This window comes from Nannospalax galili, unplaced genomic scaffold (assembly GCF_000622305.1).
Source record: "Nannospalax galili isolate Female #2095 unplaced genomic scaffold, S.galili_v1.0 scaffold579, whole genome shotgun sequence".
Classification (NCBI taxonomy): Eukaryota; Metazoa; Chordata; class Mammalia; order Rodentia; family Spalacidae; genus Nannospalax; species Nannospalax galili.
The window spans coordinates 49,423-65,111 of NW_008344599.1; the positions used below are offsets into that span (position 1 = coordinate 49,423).

Below are 15,689 nucleotides of genomic sequence, written 5' to 3' on the forward strand. Positions count from 1 at the left end.
CCTGCCTCTGCCTCCCAAGTGCTGGGATTAAAGGTGTGCACTACCATGCCCGGCTGGAAGGTGTTTCTTTAAGACAATTACAGTCATGTGGCACATTAAATTTTACTCTATTTCTTTCACTTGTGATGTTACAACAGTTTCTAGTTTTATAAAAATCTCTGTATGACGGGCATGGTGGTACACACCTTTAATCCCAGCATTTAGGAGCAGAAGCATGTGGATCTCTGTGAATTTGAGACCAGCCTGGTCTATATAGAGAGCTCCAGACCAGCTAGGGCTATAGGGAGACCCTGTCTCAAAAACAAAAAAACAAAAAACAAAAAACCCAACAACAACAACAAAACACCTAAAACAAAAACTAAAAAACTCTGTATAACCTATAATTTTTGTTATTGCTGTTAGACCTCAAGTTGACACCTCTGTCTCAGCTTTCTGGATGTGAGGATTATAGGCATGTGCCTCCATTATGTAGACTAGGCTGGCCTCAGACTTGAGGCTGTCCTCCTGCCTTTGCCTTCTGAATACTGGGGTTATAGGCATGTACCCCCATACCTGCCTGTATCACCTGTAATTCTTAATATCTGTTCTCATTTAACCTTTATTTGTAATCTCATTTTTAGGTAGTTTCCAGAATTTATCTATTGAAAATAGCAACATAATGAATACTTTTGTATGTGAATTTCACAATGCCTTTAAAAAAAGACAACTGTAAACTCAGCCAAATACACATGGCTGGAGAGGACACAGATTCTAGAGAAAGCCCTATCTCTGTCATATCTCTAGTCAAATGAAATTTCTTACCATATGCTAGATATGGATCCTTATATTTACAGACAAGCATACTGTACACCACTTATCAAAGAAGCTTCTTTCTGCAACAGATAGACTACTGCAGAATCCCACAACTGGTCAGACACAGAGAATATATGTTTGAGAGATGCCCAGTCCTAGGTGACACATCTACAGTTGAACCTCCACACTAAGTCTCATAGCAGAAAGAGGGGTAGAAAGAAAACTAACGCATCCCTCAACTCTCACCAGAGACACTTCCTTATATAGCAGAGTGTGATGCATATAAAGGGTCATGGCTAGCCAGGTTTTAAGGAATAGGGAACTGCAGAGTGTGTGTCACTGGATAGGACTCCTGTATTGAAACTCATCTACCCACAGCTAGAGAACCATTGTGGAAGAGGGGGCTGAAGGATTGAAAGAGCCAGGGTTGATTCATGAACACAGGGAAGCAGAGGCTTTCGGGCCACTGGAGGCTTGCACTATGAACTTAGGGCGATGGTAGTGTCCAGCACAGGACCTATGCCAACTCAAATAAGGGCCCAGAGGGGAAGAGAGAGGGCAGGCTGGCCCTGGACTGGGGTCTGTTGGAGGCTGATTGCTACTGGGTGAGGGAGAATGTGACTTGATCTCTGGATGGACTGACTGCACTCCAGTGGATGAATTTGCATTGAGAGGCATCTGGGTGTGGATGCTTGACTAGATGGGACTTGGTGTGTGTGCTGGAATGCATGGGGCCCAGTAGGGGTATGTGGGGCATGGATGGGGGAAGGGGCTGAATTTGATTGAGAACTATTGTGTGAAATTGCAAGGGCTCAATGATGGGAGCTATTAATATAAGCACAGCCATCATGTACATTGAGCTGTGGCAGGCTTGCTTATTTACTTTGACCTTTCACCTTGACTCAAGAGTTTGTGTTTTACACACAAGCATTGAATTGTTCTGTCAAGTCAGGAGGAATGTGCTAATAATTTAGGGAAGATGGTTAATTGGTGGAATTCACTACAAGTATTTGACCATTCCTTAACCCTCAGATAAAGATGGTAAAAAAGAGCTGTTGAAGCTAATTGAGCTAAGCTAGAAAATTGAAAAAAAATCTTTCAAAGACAAAATGCTTAAATTTGTAAGACAATTTCAGCGTTTTTCATATTACAATAAGAAATAAAATATTAAAAAATCTATACTAGAAAAGACAGCAGAGATCATTTAGTAGTGGGGGTTGAACTAAAAGCAGGGCATTACTGCTACCTGGACAGATGTGAAGTCCTGGCTCTGTCTGCTTCCACTGGAGTTCTTGCCTTTAAGGGCTGTTATAGGCCCCTCCCACCACCTTTGTGAGAAATTTTTGGGAAAAAAAGCCATCCTTATACATACTGTTTTATTAAAATAAGATTTTATTTTCCCATAAAATGTTAGTAATAAACACAGTTATGCACAGCCTGCAGTGACATTTACAGCTGTGCCTTGGGCAGAGCATGCCCCCATAGCTCCTGGCAGAACCCTCCCCAACCCCAACCCACCGTGGTAGTGGCAGAGTTTCCAGACAGTAGTGGGGGGCAACATCCTATTTTTAACTTTCATTTCCTGTCACATCGCACTCAAGCCATCTTGGTTTTCTCCTTATTGTTTTTTTTTTAAACATATTTATTTCTGTTTTATCTTGTCCATCTTATATGTCAAAATGTTCCCCTTGCACCAGACAGTTCCTTTTTTCAGAAATTTAAACAGTATTTGTTCATCTACTTTCACATCCTCTAGTCCTGGGACATCAGTTCCTGTTCTGGCATCCTCATTTAAGATATTCAGGATATCATCCTGTGAACACATTAGATACAGACACCCACCCACACACAAACACATACACACGCACACACACGCACACACACGCACACACCTCCCTGCCCTGTGCATCCCCACATTTCTTATAAATTACTAAAAATGAACTCTATGGGAACAGGGACTATGTCTGTTTTACTTAGCAGACTAACGTAGCAGACGTTCTTAATAAATATTTGTTGAACAAATTAAATGACTTTAAAGATTTAAGCAATTAACCCCCAGCTTCCATGTCTTGACTCCAGATCTTTTAATTAGCTCCAAAATATCTGCTCAGGTCATTTCTCTATTGAGATGGGCTCCTGCAGAAATGTAAGGCTTAGGATTTTCCCTTGCAGTATAGACGTATAAGTGAAGCTGAAGTGAGGGGGCTTTTTCTTTCACCATATACACTTCCAAGTCTCCATGGGTGACAAACAGACATATGTGTTTAGCTGGATTTTCTGTCCTTGTGCATTTTGACCTCTAATATCTGCATATCCACACTGGGCCTTCTGGGAATCTGTAGTCAGGTGTGCTGTGTCTCCCTGTAAAGTCGTTCATGACGGCCAAGTAAGAGCAGAGAGCATTGCAAAAATCCATGTAAGTTCAACATGGTGCCAGGTACACAGCTGTCAGTCCATTAATGCTTTTGGCAGCTAAAGATGTTTCCTTTGGACATGTCTGTCCAGGCAACCAGACTGTTGGTTTCCAAGTTCTGAAAAAGGATAGGACTTGAGGCCCTGATTAATGACAGAGGCCAAAATGAATACGTACTAATGTGTCAATAAAGGCATTTATTTTTAAAAATATTCTATTTATTATTTTTATGTATATATGTACATTCCTGCATGTAGGTAAGTGCACCTGTGTCATGCAATGCCTGTGGAGGACAGAAGAGGCCGTCGGATGCCCTGGAACTGGAGGTACAGACAGTTGTTAGCTGCCATGTGGGTGCTGGGATTCGAACCCGGGTCTTCTGTAAGAACAGCCAGTGTTCTTAACCACTGAGCCATCTCTCCATCCAGCCCCAATAAAGGCATTTCTTAGCCTTTTTCTTAGGACTGATTGACAAATTCACAATCACATTTCCAGGAAGGGGTACAGATTCTGGGTTTGAGGAAAGGTCTGGGAAGTGGGTAGGATGGTGATCTTGTAAGACCAAACAGGCATAAAGGATGGCTTATTCTGGAAGGGAGTTGTATTGGTTACTTTTCTTGTTGCAGGGACAAAATCCCGACAGAAACAACATAAGGGAGGAGAGGTTTGATTCACATTCCAGAAGTTAAAGTCTATCATGGTAGGGAAGGCGTGGCAGATGCAGTGACTTGGCCTGTGGTGGAGGGAGTTCACAACTACTGCTTTTTTTACATCTTGGTGCAGATGTGAAGCTTGGAGAGCTTGAGGTGGAAGCACAGGTCTCAGCCCAGAGCCAGAAGTGAATATCACCTTTAAGGTCTGCCTCTTAGTGACTCAGTTCCTTCAGGTAGACTCTATCTGCTAAAGGTTCCACAGTTTCCCCAAATAACACCACCAGCTAATGAGCAAGTGTTCAAACACATGAGCCCGAAGGTGGCGGGTGTTTTACATCCTGACCGTGACATGCTTACCCTGGTCCTCATGGGCTTATGGTTACCTTATAATGTGCACTGCATTCAGTCCAGCTTCAAGAGGCCCCAGTCTCAACAGTCCCAACACTATTCAAAAGTTCAAAATCCATTGTCTTTTATGAAACTTAAGGCAAACTCTTAGCTGCGAGCCCTAGAAAATAAAAAGGCTGAATATTTCCAATACACGATGATAAAGAATAAACATTCACATTGTAAAAGGGAGAAATGGGATCCTATCAAAGAAAGATTAGCCCAAAGCCAGACCAAAGTGTTCATCCTGAAGCTTCGTATCTGACATTCTGGATGTAAGCTCCAATGGGCTTGTGGAAGACTGTCTCTATGGTCCTGTCACCTGCAGTACATATGGAATCTCTCTTGGGCAGGCTGTACTTGGTATTCACAATTTTTCTCAGCAGATGCCTCATGTTCCTGATATCTCCAGAATCCTGGGGTCACCACTGTAACTTAGGCTTCATCTTCACAGCTTTGTAATAGCTCACTCAGCAGTCCACTCAGAGAATCTAACTTTGATATACAATTCCTGACTTAAAAAAAAAAACACAAAAAACCCTTTGTGTAAGCCTCGATGCCCTCCTAATTCTTACATTCTGCATGCTTGAAAAGCTATCACCATATGGATGTTGCTGAGTTTTGCTGTCAGTACAAATATAGCCAAGCCCCCTTGGACCAGGGAGGGCTTCAGCAGCCTCTGAGTACCTGTGCAGTTGAGTCTGGAGAAACACTTTCTTAGTCTGCTGTGTTTGAGTAGGACACTCTGTTCATTCTTTCTTCAGGTATTCCTTCCTTTTAGATGAAATTTTCAATTGCATTTTCAGTTTTATATCTTGAAGTCTTTGATGGGTAGGCCCTTGCTCTCAACGCCCCTTTTCCATTGTCCCAGGGCAAGGTCTGATGTTACTCTTTAATGAAGCTCATCTCTTTAGCAATTACAGCTACCTTTGTCCATACCCCACTTTTTTTCCTGAAGCTTTAAGTGCACATATGTTCCTCATCAAACGGCATGTGTGTTTTCTACATCTTCCTGTTCCCACCCCCCTTTTTGTTCTTTGAGTTCTCATTATAAACATGAATAAAAGCAGTGAGTAATGGTCATGCCGCAGCCTAGGTGTTACGTGGTCTTGAAATTTTCTTCTCCAATCAAATTAGTCTATTGCATATGAATTCAGCCTCATTCGAAATTTCAGGACACAGGCAGATTATAACCACTTTCTTTGCTGGAATGTAATGTGAATGCCCCCTAGAGAAGCCCCCAATAGTCACTGTTCTCTGAAATCACTTGAATATGGCCATCATTATTTGCATTGAAACACATGGGGCCTGTGGGGGACATTTACATTCAGGTATAACAGAAGTTGGCATTTCTGCCCAGAACAGTGAAATCTTCGAGTTTCTTTGGAGTGAGACTTGGGGGAATGTAGCTGTCTAGAGGACATTCTCGAAGCTTAATGACCTTGATGTGTCTGGCGTTGCAGGCAGGTTGCTGGGACTCTTCACCTGCAGACAGACATGAGGAATAAAAACACTGAGGGTGGGCAGAACTCTGAATCTTTCACAGAAGACCTGCCTCCCAGGCACTCCTCCCAAGGTCACCCAACTCAAAGCTCCTTCATGTGTGTCCCCCTGTTTAATCACTCTTAGATTAAAACAACTATTCTTTAAGTTAAATGTATTTTTCTTTCTGCATACTTACAGACTGAGCTATCCTGCAATAAAGTCACCAGAAGCAAGTGTTTCTGTCACTAAGAAAATTGCGTTGAGGATCCTTATCTTTTCTATGACTTTTGGGAGAAGAAGGAAAAGGAGGCAAGAAAGTGTCATTGTTTCCACCAAGCAGAAGCTGTGGAAGAGTAAGTTACATCTTACCACATTTGTGATTTGACTAAGGGAAGGTGCTAACCAGATGTAATAGAGCTCAACTCAGAAAATCTCTCTCTCCTACAGTTTCCTGCAGCTCAGGAGTAAGCAGGAGCCTCCACCCGTCATCCCTTTCCTCCTAGGCACAGCCTAAGCCACAGCCTTTTTTCTCAACCATGAATTTGTCAGAAGTTTTCTGTTTCCTCTAGCATTCCAATCTAGAGCCTCTTTCCTACTGTATTTATTCCAGGGAGTGAGGAGTCTTATCTATAGGTAGACTGAGGATCTGGCAGGGATATACTTTAACCACAGAAAACGAGAGTCTTGAGGTTCAACTAATATTAACCCAAACATGAACCAGGAAAGGGGGTGCAACATTTAAGGTGAAACTCAGCTCTAAAGCTTCTTACCACTTTGGGTATCTGCACAGTGGAATAAAGTGTGTTTGCTGCATCTTCCACTGGATTCCTTTTCTATTGAAAAACAACAAACAAAAAATTATCACCCAACTCCTGAGTCACACAGACAAGATCAAAAAGACAGTCACAATCCATAGAAGGGAAAGTAAATGTAAGAGAAGATGCAGAGACGAGAAAGAAGATTCTGGAACAGGGACAGGCAGAGGAAATACTCTTGTTAGTCACTGTTGTAATAGTATTAGTAATTTTTTTTTTTTTTTTGTCTTTTGAGTCAGGGTCTTCCAGTAGCCCCAGCTGGCCTGGAACTCGCTATGTAGACCAGGCTGGCCTCAAATTCACAGAGATCCACCTGCCTCTGCCTCCTGAGTGCTGGGACTAAAGGCATGTGCCACCATGCCCAGCGAGTATTAATAACTTTTAAAGGAAGTTGTTGCTTTATTTTGTTCATATTTTTATTTATTTTCTTTATTGCATTGTTTTCTGCATTGTTTAAATGAACTTAAATATGTTAAGTATATCTCATGAGCTATGAGTTTCCTAAGGTGGCTAAGGGATAACATAATAGTGCTATTGTAAATTAATTTTTCCAATGGTTAAGGGGCTCTTGGAGAAACCAGTAAAGATGCCTGAGGCACCAAAACAAAACAAAGTAGCAATGATGAGAATGATTGGAGAGAAGTATCCTGGGTTAAAGTTTATTCCCCACCACCCAGGGCAGTCCTGCAGTCTCTCTGGGATATAACCTGAGCAGGAACAGAGGGAGGATGGTGATAAAGTGATAAATTTTGACTTCATTAGTTGAGTGGACCACAAAGCAGTCCACTCCAACCTCCCTTAGGAAGGAAAACCTCTTGGAACACTAAAGGAAGTGGAAGTGTGACCGGCCTTCTTGAAGGCAGTAAAAGCAAGTAAATGTAGGGAGATACAACCTGGTTGAGAGACCAAAAGCTAAAGTAAAACTAGAGTTTTGAAAGTCTAAAGTGTTTTATTATTTTTTTCATTAAATGGGTCATTGTGGAAAAAGACTCTGTCCTCTAATGGGCTGTTGTAGTCTGAGCTGCAGTGATTGGTCCTGAGGGTTGTTTTGAAGTTGTCTACTTATTTCTTGTCTGTAAATTGTCTTTTGTTACTTCGGTTTCTTTAAATGTTATTATGATTTTCTTCATAGATTAAAAAACAAATTATATATGTATCCATTCACTTTTGCTCAATGAAGTGGAACTTGGGAAATCTTGAGTTTGGGTCCAGACCTCACTTTTCTGACAGTATTTTGAATCACCTCACAGAAAAGAGGCATCTCTAGAGCCACAAGTCTCCTGATACCATGACTTGAACATCATGTCAAAGTCACACTTCTCTACCCACTGCCTTATGCAAAATAAACCAGATCATTTGAATGGCCATTGTAAACTGTGAAAAGGGAAGAAGTGAATCATGTAACGCTCACATGAGTGTTACTGAGTGTGTCAGAATCAAGTGTTTTACAGGTCATGGACTTCTATATAGAAGTGAATTCACAAAGATGGTGAGGAGGAAACTGCATGTTAAGGTCTGTACATCCCGATCTTCCCTCCCTGTTCCCACGCCACCCAGTCCTGGGGGAGGGGGAATCTCAAGTGAAACAAGAAAACCTTGGAGAGGTGGGTCAAGTTCCAGAAAACATGGTAAAGGACTCACATTAGTGTAGGGGACTGTGTCATACTCTGTATTCTCTCCAAAATGTGGGCAGAAGTTAGGAGTTTCCTGATGGATGTCTACTCTTTTCCTGTCTTCAATGGGGTCTGAAACCAAGTTAAGAGAATCAAAGCCTGCCTGCCGTATCATGCACCATCTCTTCTGGCTCACCACCACACCTGGGTGGTCTACTCAGGGTGACAGACTTTCCCAGTCACTCTATAATAGAAAGTTTTCTGGGAAAGAGAACTTTCAGTGTTAAAACAGAAACTCCTGGGGCTGGAGAGAGGGTTCAGTGGCTAAGAGCACTTACTGCTCTTCCAAAGGACCTGGTTTCAGTTCCCAGCACCCACATGGCAGCGAACACCTGTCCTTAACTCCAGTTACAGGGTATTCATGCCTTCTTCTGACCTCTGTGAGTACCAGGCACACACATGATGCACTTATATACAAGCAGGCAAAATACTCATATACAGGAAATAAAAATACATACAGTCTTTAAAGAAACCTGAGAAAATCCTAGACAAACTGGAATGATTCAGTCACCCTGTCCACACCTCCAGAACAAGGCAGCCAAAGTGGGAGGCAGATTGGGTCAGGAATGTTTCCAGAGTGCTTCTAACAGGGAGGTCTCAAAGTGTACAGTTCACACTTAACTGCTGCTTTGCTTTTTCCTCTTCAACCTACCCCCACTCCCACCATGCACAATATCAGTAGGGAGCAGGGAGACAAATCAGGGCTTTGGGACACAGCATGGGGTACACTGTAGAGACAAAGAACACTTTCTGGAGGAATGTGTCTAGCCCATGGTGACAAGGAAAGAGAGGTCTTGGTACTGACTGAGTGGAGAAGACAGGGTGGTTTGGGGGTTCTGACAGGATAAGTTGAGGAAGGGCTCGGAGGCCATTGTCTTCCACGCAGGAGCAGAATCAGCAGTGCCTAGGACCCATCTCAATAGAAGGGCCACTACAGTGAGGGAAGGATAGGAGTGGGACTGGAGAGGGACCCCAGCCTCAGGAGAAAAGACAAGGTGTTCTCTCACTACTTTGGAGCTAAGAAACACAGCTGACTGTACTTCTTTTGGTGTATATGTATGTGTATGTACATATTCGTGTGTGAACGGCTGTACATATATGTGTGAGTGCAAACGTGTGTGTGTGTATGCATGTGTTTGCATGTGGAGGTCAGAAGTCAGCCCCAAGTATTGTTCCTCAGGCTCTGTCTACCTTGTTTTATGAGACAGGGTCTCTCATTGACTTGGAATTCGTAAACTAGGCTAAGCTGACTGACTAGTGAACCCCAGGGATCCACCTATCTCCCTGTCCCCAGTGCTGGGATTACAAGCATGCGTTACCATACCTGACTTTAAAAAAAAAAAAAAGTGAGCTCTAGGGTTTAAACTCAGGTTCTCATGCCTACATAACGAACACTTTACTGAATGGGTGCTGTCTCTATCCCTTGACTGTGCACTTCCTGAGGGCAAACACCATGACCTCTTAATTTTATGTCTTTAACACCACGATCAGTGTATCGCTTGAGGAATAAAAGGAGAAAATGCATGCATGAAGACAAAAATCACACATTCTTTACCTTTCCTTTTTTCTGTGCGGACAATAAAAGCAACCGTCAGTAGTAGTACAATGACAGTGAACAAGACAGTCAGCAATACGACCGTGAAGACCACCGAGAATTTCGGGTCATTGGCAGCACCTTTAAAGAGAGAATGAATAAAAAGAGCAAGGATGAGGGACAAGGATCTAACTTTGGGAGCACCTTCCACTTTCCTCCCGGCCTGATGGTTTCCCAGAAGCCTCTGGTTCCACAGGATCCCATAGGGATCATGGCTAAAGAAGGCATAGTCGTTCCAACCAGAGGCTCCTGGAAAGAGGAGACAGTCACCTTCACAGAGCTCCCAGGAAAGGATGGGACTTGAGGAACTGTTGCTGATGGGATTCCTGGCAGTGCAGATGAAGGTCATGTCTGTCTCTCCCAATCTCCAGGAGATGGGGAGGAAGGAGCCATCATGAGACTCATTGGCTGCCTGCCCCATGACCCTCCAGCTGTAAGTCACGTTCTCTCCTCCCTGTTCTATGGAGCATGTCAGGTTGGTTATGCAGGTGCCATTCTTATTGTTCTGCAGACCCCTGGTGACTTTGGGCTTTGATAGATACTCTGTGAAAGAGAAAGAAAAAAGGGTGAAAGTTAGGCCTAAACTGCTTAATTTTGGAGTCATCCTTCTATAACTTAGCCCTGAGTCTCTCTGGGGACATCTAGAATGGAAAGGAAGCAACAACTCAGTGCAGAATTTTTGTTCTTACCTGGGAAAGAGAACTATGCAAGCTTTAGGTATGCTTGCCCATAACTGTATAATAAGAATAGCAACAACAACAATAGAAATAATCATGCAATAAAAATGTAGCTGACATTCTTAAGCATAGCTTCATGACAAGCACTGTGCTTAAGTGCATTGAGATGTTAGCTTTTTAAATCTTTACTTACAGGACTCCTGTTCTCCATCCTCTGGTTTCCTTGAAGAATTTTCATCTTTATTATCCAATAATATTGGCGTAACATTTCTCTCTACCTTGTGGTCACTCCTCTATACTTAGGAGATTACCAATGGATTCATTGGCGAGATGGTGAGTCTGGCATTCATTGTCTACCTTTCTTGGGCTTTATTATTAAGCATTTCTGTTCAAATGTGTTTTCCCCTCCCCCAGCTAGATTGTTGGCAGAATATACAATGTCCCATGGAACACAAACCTGGACTAAGGTGCATGGCCTATTTCCTGCAAGCAGGTCTCGAGGCACATCTCCTCGTCTCCCTGCTATTGCAGCTCAGTGAGCTACTTTCTGGTAGCTGGTTGAGAAATTGCTTTGTAAGTTGAACTTCCTTGAATGGCTCTCTCTGGCTCATTCTCTTTGTCTCTGTGCCTCTGTCTCTGTCTCTCTGTCTCCCACTCCCTCCCTCTCTTTCTGTTTCTCTCTCTTGCTTACACTGTTCTTTAAATCCTGAGCCCAAACAATTATCCTACTCTAGCCTCTTGAGTAGCTACAACTATAGGCATGGACTACCACACCTAGATTTAAAAATCGTTCTGATTCTTATCTATTTTTCACTATAGGGCAAGGAATATGATGTTTGCATCCAACCATCTTCTTAAAGTAGGTATCACTTTCCTCATCATTACAGATATGGGAACTAAGACTCAAAGAAATTGAGTAACTTGGCTAAGGCCATGCACCTATTAGGGAAGCCAGCATTTGTCTTAGATCTGTGTGGTAGCCACCTCTTATGTTGACTAACTTCTACACCACACAGCCTCTTACTCTTACTCTCAGAGTTAGCAGGAATCTCAGGGGTTAGTTATATCTATATAATTTGTGCAGGAGTCCCCATCCCACATCCTTGCCATGTGATTTTCCAATCTTTACTTGAACATCTCCTTTATCAGGTCTCACTATATCCACATGATGGTCATTCACCTTTAGACCCGATTCTGCTCACCATAGACATGCAGCACATACTCCTGGGTGAAGGGAGACTGAGAGGAGGTACTGTATATCTCCACACGGTAGACACCCGAGTCATTCTTCTTCAGTTGGCTGAGTTTCAAGGAGTAGTCTCCTTCTGAAAAGGCTATTCTTTCTTTGTTACGATTTTGGGCCACTATAACATTATCTTGTTTCCTGTTCTTAGATGGTTGTATGGTGACAAGAGAGAGTGTCTTGAAGGTCCAGACAATACTGTCAACCTGCTTTACCGTGATATTCAGAGTGAAGGTCACAGATCCATCAATGGCACCAGCCAGCTCCTTCAGTGTTCCAAAGGCCACTGTCACTGTAGACACAGAAAACTATAAAATAAGCCCTACCACAAAACCCTGCTACCATGCCCTTGCCTGAGAAATACCCAAAAGTTCAACAGAAGCTGAACATCATCCATAGGAAAGCGCCGGGATCAGAATCTTCTACCTGCGCATCACCTGCAATCACCCCACCACATTCTTTAGAGGCCTTTGGCTAAGTAGACCAAGCTCTGTAGTAGACCAGAAAGCCTAGCTCCATCCTTGGCAGGCTCCTGTGAGGGGACAGCTAAGGAACCTTCTGTCCCAATCTGTCTTAGGACTTCCAGGTTGTCCCGGAGATAGTTTAGCATGAAGCTGATGACAAGGCCTGTCCAACCTGAGACCAGGGGTCATAAGCATGAATCAGGTCTATAAGAAGAGAGCTCTATGCTTCGAATGATAACAATCGCTTCTAAATTTTAAGATGACTTGTCTCTCTATTTTATGATAAATGAGTGGACTCAAGGTTATCCCCATGAAAAGTTTTCATTCACTTGCATTCTAACATGCTTGCATGGGAAGAAAAGGGTGAGTCTGAGTGTGGGGAACACTTCTTCTGATGGTCACCCCAACTGCTGGGAATAATAATGAGGTTTTGCTTCCACAATAAAAATTTGTTTCACCCCAATCTTAGCTCACCCTATAGAGCATGACTCTGAAGCAATCATCATTGGTTATGTGGTTGCATGTGAAAGAGTGACAGCTGGTGGAATGTCCAGAAGTGGCCAGCAGGGCATTTCCAGTGAGCAGGTGTCAGAAGTGATTACCTATTGAAGTCTGAGAGACAAACTCTGGGGATAGCCTAGAACAAACGCTTTAGACTGGGAACAACAGTTTTAAAGCACTTAGTATGATCTCGTTTAACTACTAAAATTCTTGAAATTTTTTATATCTCCATCTTACTGATCAGGAGCCTGCCTAGCTTGTCCATTTCCCCATTTTGTGGCCAAGCAATAGTTTCCTGCCATTGTGGGTGGGGGTATGGGTTGCAGGGTGGATCATGCTGCATTTGTGCAACCTCGAGGTTGCAACCTGCAGCCAGTGACTGCTTCTCTCCTGCTTCTACCTCTTCTGCTTTCCCTGGGTCTACCCAGCAAGACCAACAAACAGGTGCTTGTCAGTTGTGACCTTTGAAATTAGTTACTTTGCTTTACTTGTGAAAAACTAGAGCAAGAAATAAATGAGGACTCCCTGGCACTGTTATGGCTAACAGCGGAAGGGAAAATTCAAAACTTATGCTCAATATATATTTTAATACATGGACTGATTTAAAAAATGATTTAAGCAAGATTCATTAAACTTATTATTTTATTTTATTTTATTTTTTTGGTCTTTTTGAGACAGGGTCTCCCTGTAGCCCCAGCTGTCCTGGAACTCACTATGTAGACCAGGCTGGCCTTGAACTCACAGAGATCTGCCTGCCTCTGCCTCCCAAGTGCTGGGATTAAAAGCATGCACCACCATGCCTGGCCTCCTAAACTTACTATTTTAAAAGACACTAAAATTAAAACTATTGCATATCTTGCACATCGTGTGTCTTGTGTCTTACTGGCCATGTGAGATTAGCCAAATATCCAGGTTCTATTTATTTCACAGTGTTCTCTCTAATTAGATTTTCTGCTGTTCTAACACTGATATGTCTCCTGACTAGGAAACAAAATCAAATGACTGTATTGCCCTCTCATACTATCAAAAAACACTTTATTAAAGATTTATTTCCTTGGACCCTATTAAAAGTCAAATATCTGGGGCTGGAGAGATGGCTCAGCAGTTAAGAGCACTGACTGCTCTTGCAGAGGACCTGGGTTTGATTCCCAGTGCCCACATGGTGGCTACGAACCATTCTTAACTCCAGTTCCAAGGGAATCCGAAGCCCTCTTCTAACCTCTGCGGCATTGCACTCACATACATGCAGGTAATACACTCCTACACATAAAAATAATAAAATATTTAAAAGTCAAATATCCTAGCAAGAGTTCCCAAATAATGGTTGTCATGAATTAAATGTTTGCTCTGTATTGAATATTTACTGTGAAGATTATGGCCGTTACTTAAAGCAATCCTGCAATTTAGGCATTTTGACCTTTTGACATGGGGATCAGCTATCTATAGTCCACAGATGCCTACAATTTGTCTTTCTAAATAAAATTTTTTTACATAGATAGGCCTCTTTTATCTATTGTAAGGAAGGTATATTGTCTATGGTTTGCTTTTGTAATACAAAGTCTGAGTTGAGTAGTTACAACAGAGATCTTATTGATGAAAATCATATTGCCCTAAAAGCCTAAAATAATTTACTATCTGGCTCTTTATAGGAAAAAATTGCTGGCCCCTTCCTGCAAACCTGAAACTGTGGTCTCTTCCTGTAAGTGGAGCTGAGGTCCCCAAATGTGAGGCATGATTCTACTTTCCTCTGATGGTGGACTGATGGTGGAACAGGTTGGAGGATGGTAGACTTTCCAGATTTGGGCAGCAGGTTCAGCCTTCTCAGAGTGGCAGCAGTCCCCACAACCCCTCCCCCTGAGGTCCCAGGTTGTGCATGGCAGCAGCTTTACCTCTGGATTGGGCTCATGCTAGGGACAGGAGGTTTCTGTCATTTTCAGATTCTAGTCTTGGGAGGACTGATTCTCATGAATGGACTTCCCACCTCCCTTGATGGCCAGCTATGGTGACTCCACATGTGGTCCAGGGCACCTAGGCTTTGATGTTGGATCTTTATCATTGTCAGGCACCAAAAGGTTTTCCATCACTTTTCCGTTACTCTTTTGTAGCCCCAGTGTACCATCACCTGTGCCCTACAGAAAATGTAAATCACCTGACTGAATTTCTAGAGATAAAAATCACAATCTTGGAAGTTAAAAAAAAAAAGGAACCTGAGAAGTACATCTTCCATCAAGTTAAAAAAAAAAACTTTGCCAATTTCTAACTTCATCACAAAAGTGAGATTCAAAGCAACAAAAACAAAAACAAAACAAGTAACTTATTCAAGGGTACACAGCTAGTAATGGTTTGAGGATGGACCCGTGTCATTGAGTCTTCCTACTGTGACTCAATTCAAAGTCACTCTGACATTTGTATCATCTCTAGCCCTTCCCCCTAGTCCCCTTGACCTATAGCACTCTGGTGTGGCATCCAAAGACCTAGGGCATCACTGAGTCCCAGTCTCCCCTTCATGTCTATTGGAGGTCTTCAAGTCCAGCCTGCTCTACAGTACCGTAGGGTGAGAAAACTGAATACTGTCAAACATGGACCTGCTTCCTTGGTTATAGAAGTTTGAGATACTTACGATTTTCTTGCTAAGTTAACCTTCAGAAGTACTGGTTTATCTTCCTGGATAAATATATTTTAGGAGTAATTCCTGTTTTCAAACATTTTCCCCATATAATTTATCAGTCAGTGCACACATACTTTGGATCCCTCTAATTTAAAAAATTGTTTACTTAAGTAATCAGACTTTTCAAAAAGCTCCCCACTTCCTTAATACTAAGGGCAATATGGCTTTTAGACTGCCTTTTTAATCACCTTACAAGGCGTCAATAGTCCCATGATGATATAGACAAAAAACATGTATTCTCATCTTTTGACCAATTGATGCATTCATCTTTTGTTTCAATGAGAGAGAGAGAGAGAGAGAGAGAGAGAGAGAGAGAGAGAGAGA

General features: G+C 42.5%; 1 protein-coding gene across 2 annotated transcripts in view; it reads right to left on the reverse strand.

The window, feature by feature from the left end:
- Positions 1 to 3,459: 3,459 nt before the first annotated feature.
- The window catches only part of Slamf7 (SLAM family member 7), an 18,107-nt gene continuing 5,877 nt past the window's right edge, over positions 3,460 to 15,689 (reverse strand). The window contains exons 2-7 of one of the 2 annotated variants that reach the window (XM_008840797.3): positions 11,692 to 12,024; positions 10,083 to 10,355; positions 9,774 to 9,893; positions 8,187 to 8,290; positions 6,501 to 6,563; positions 5,560 to 5,730 (exon numbers count right to left, since the gene is read on the reverse strand). In XM_008840797.3, coding sequence (XP_008839019.1) covers positions 5,659 to 5,730; positions 6,501 to 6,563; positions 8,187 to 8,290; positions 9,774 to 9,893; positions 10,083 to 10,355; positions 11,692 to 12,024 — 965 coding nt within the window. In that variant the 3' untranslated portion in view covers positions 5,560 to 5,658. Of the gene's footprint in view, positions 5,731 to 6,500; positions 6,564 to 8,186; positions 8,291 to 9,773; positions 9,894 to 10,082; positions 10,356 to 11,691; positions 12,025 to 15,689 lie in introns of both variants that reach the window. The other variant, XM_008840798.3, reaches the window with a different exon arrangement.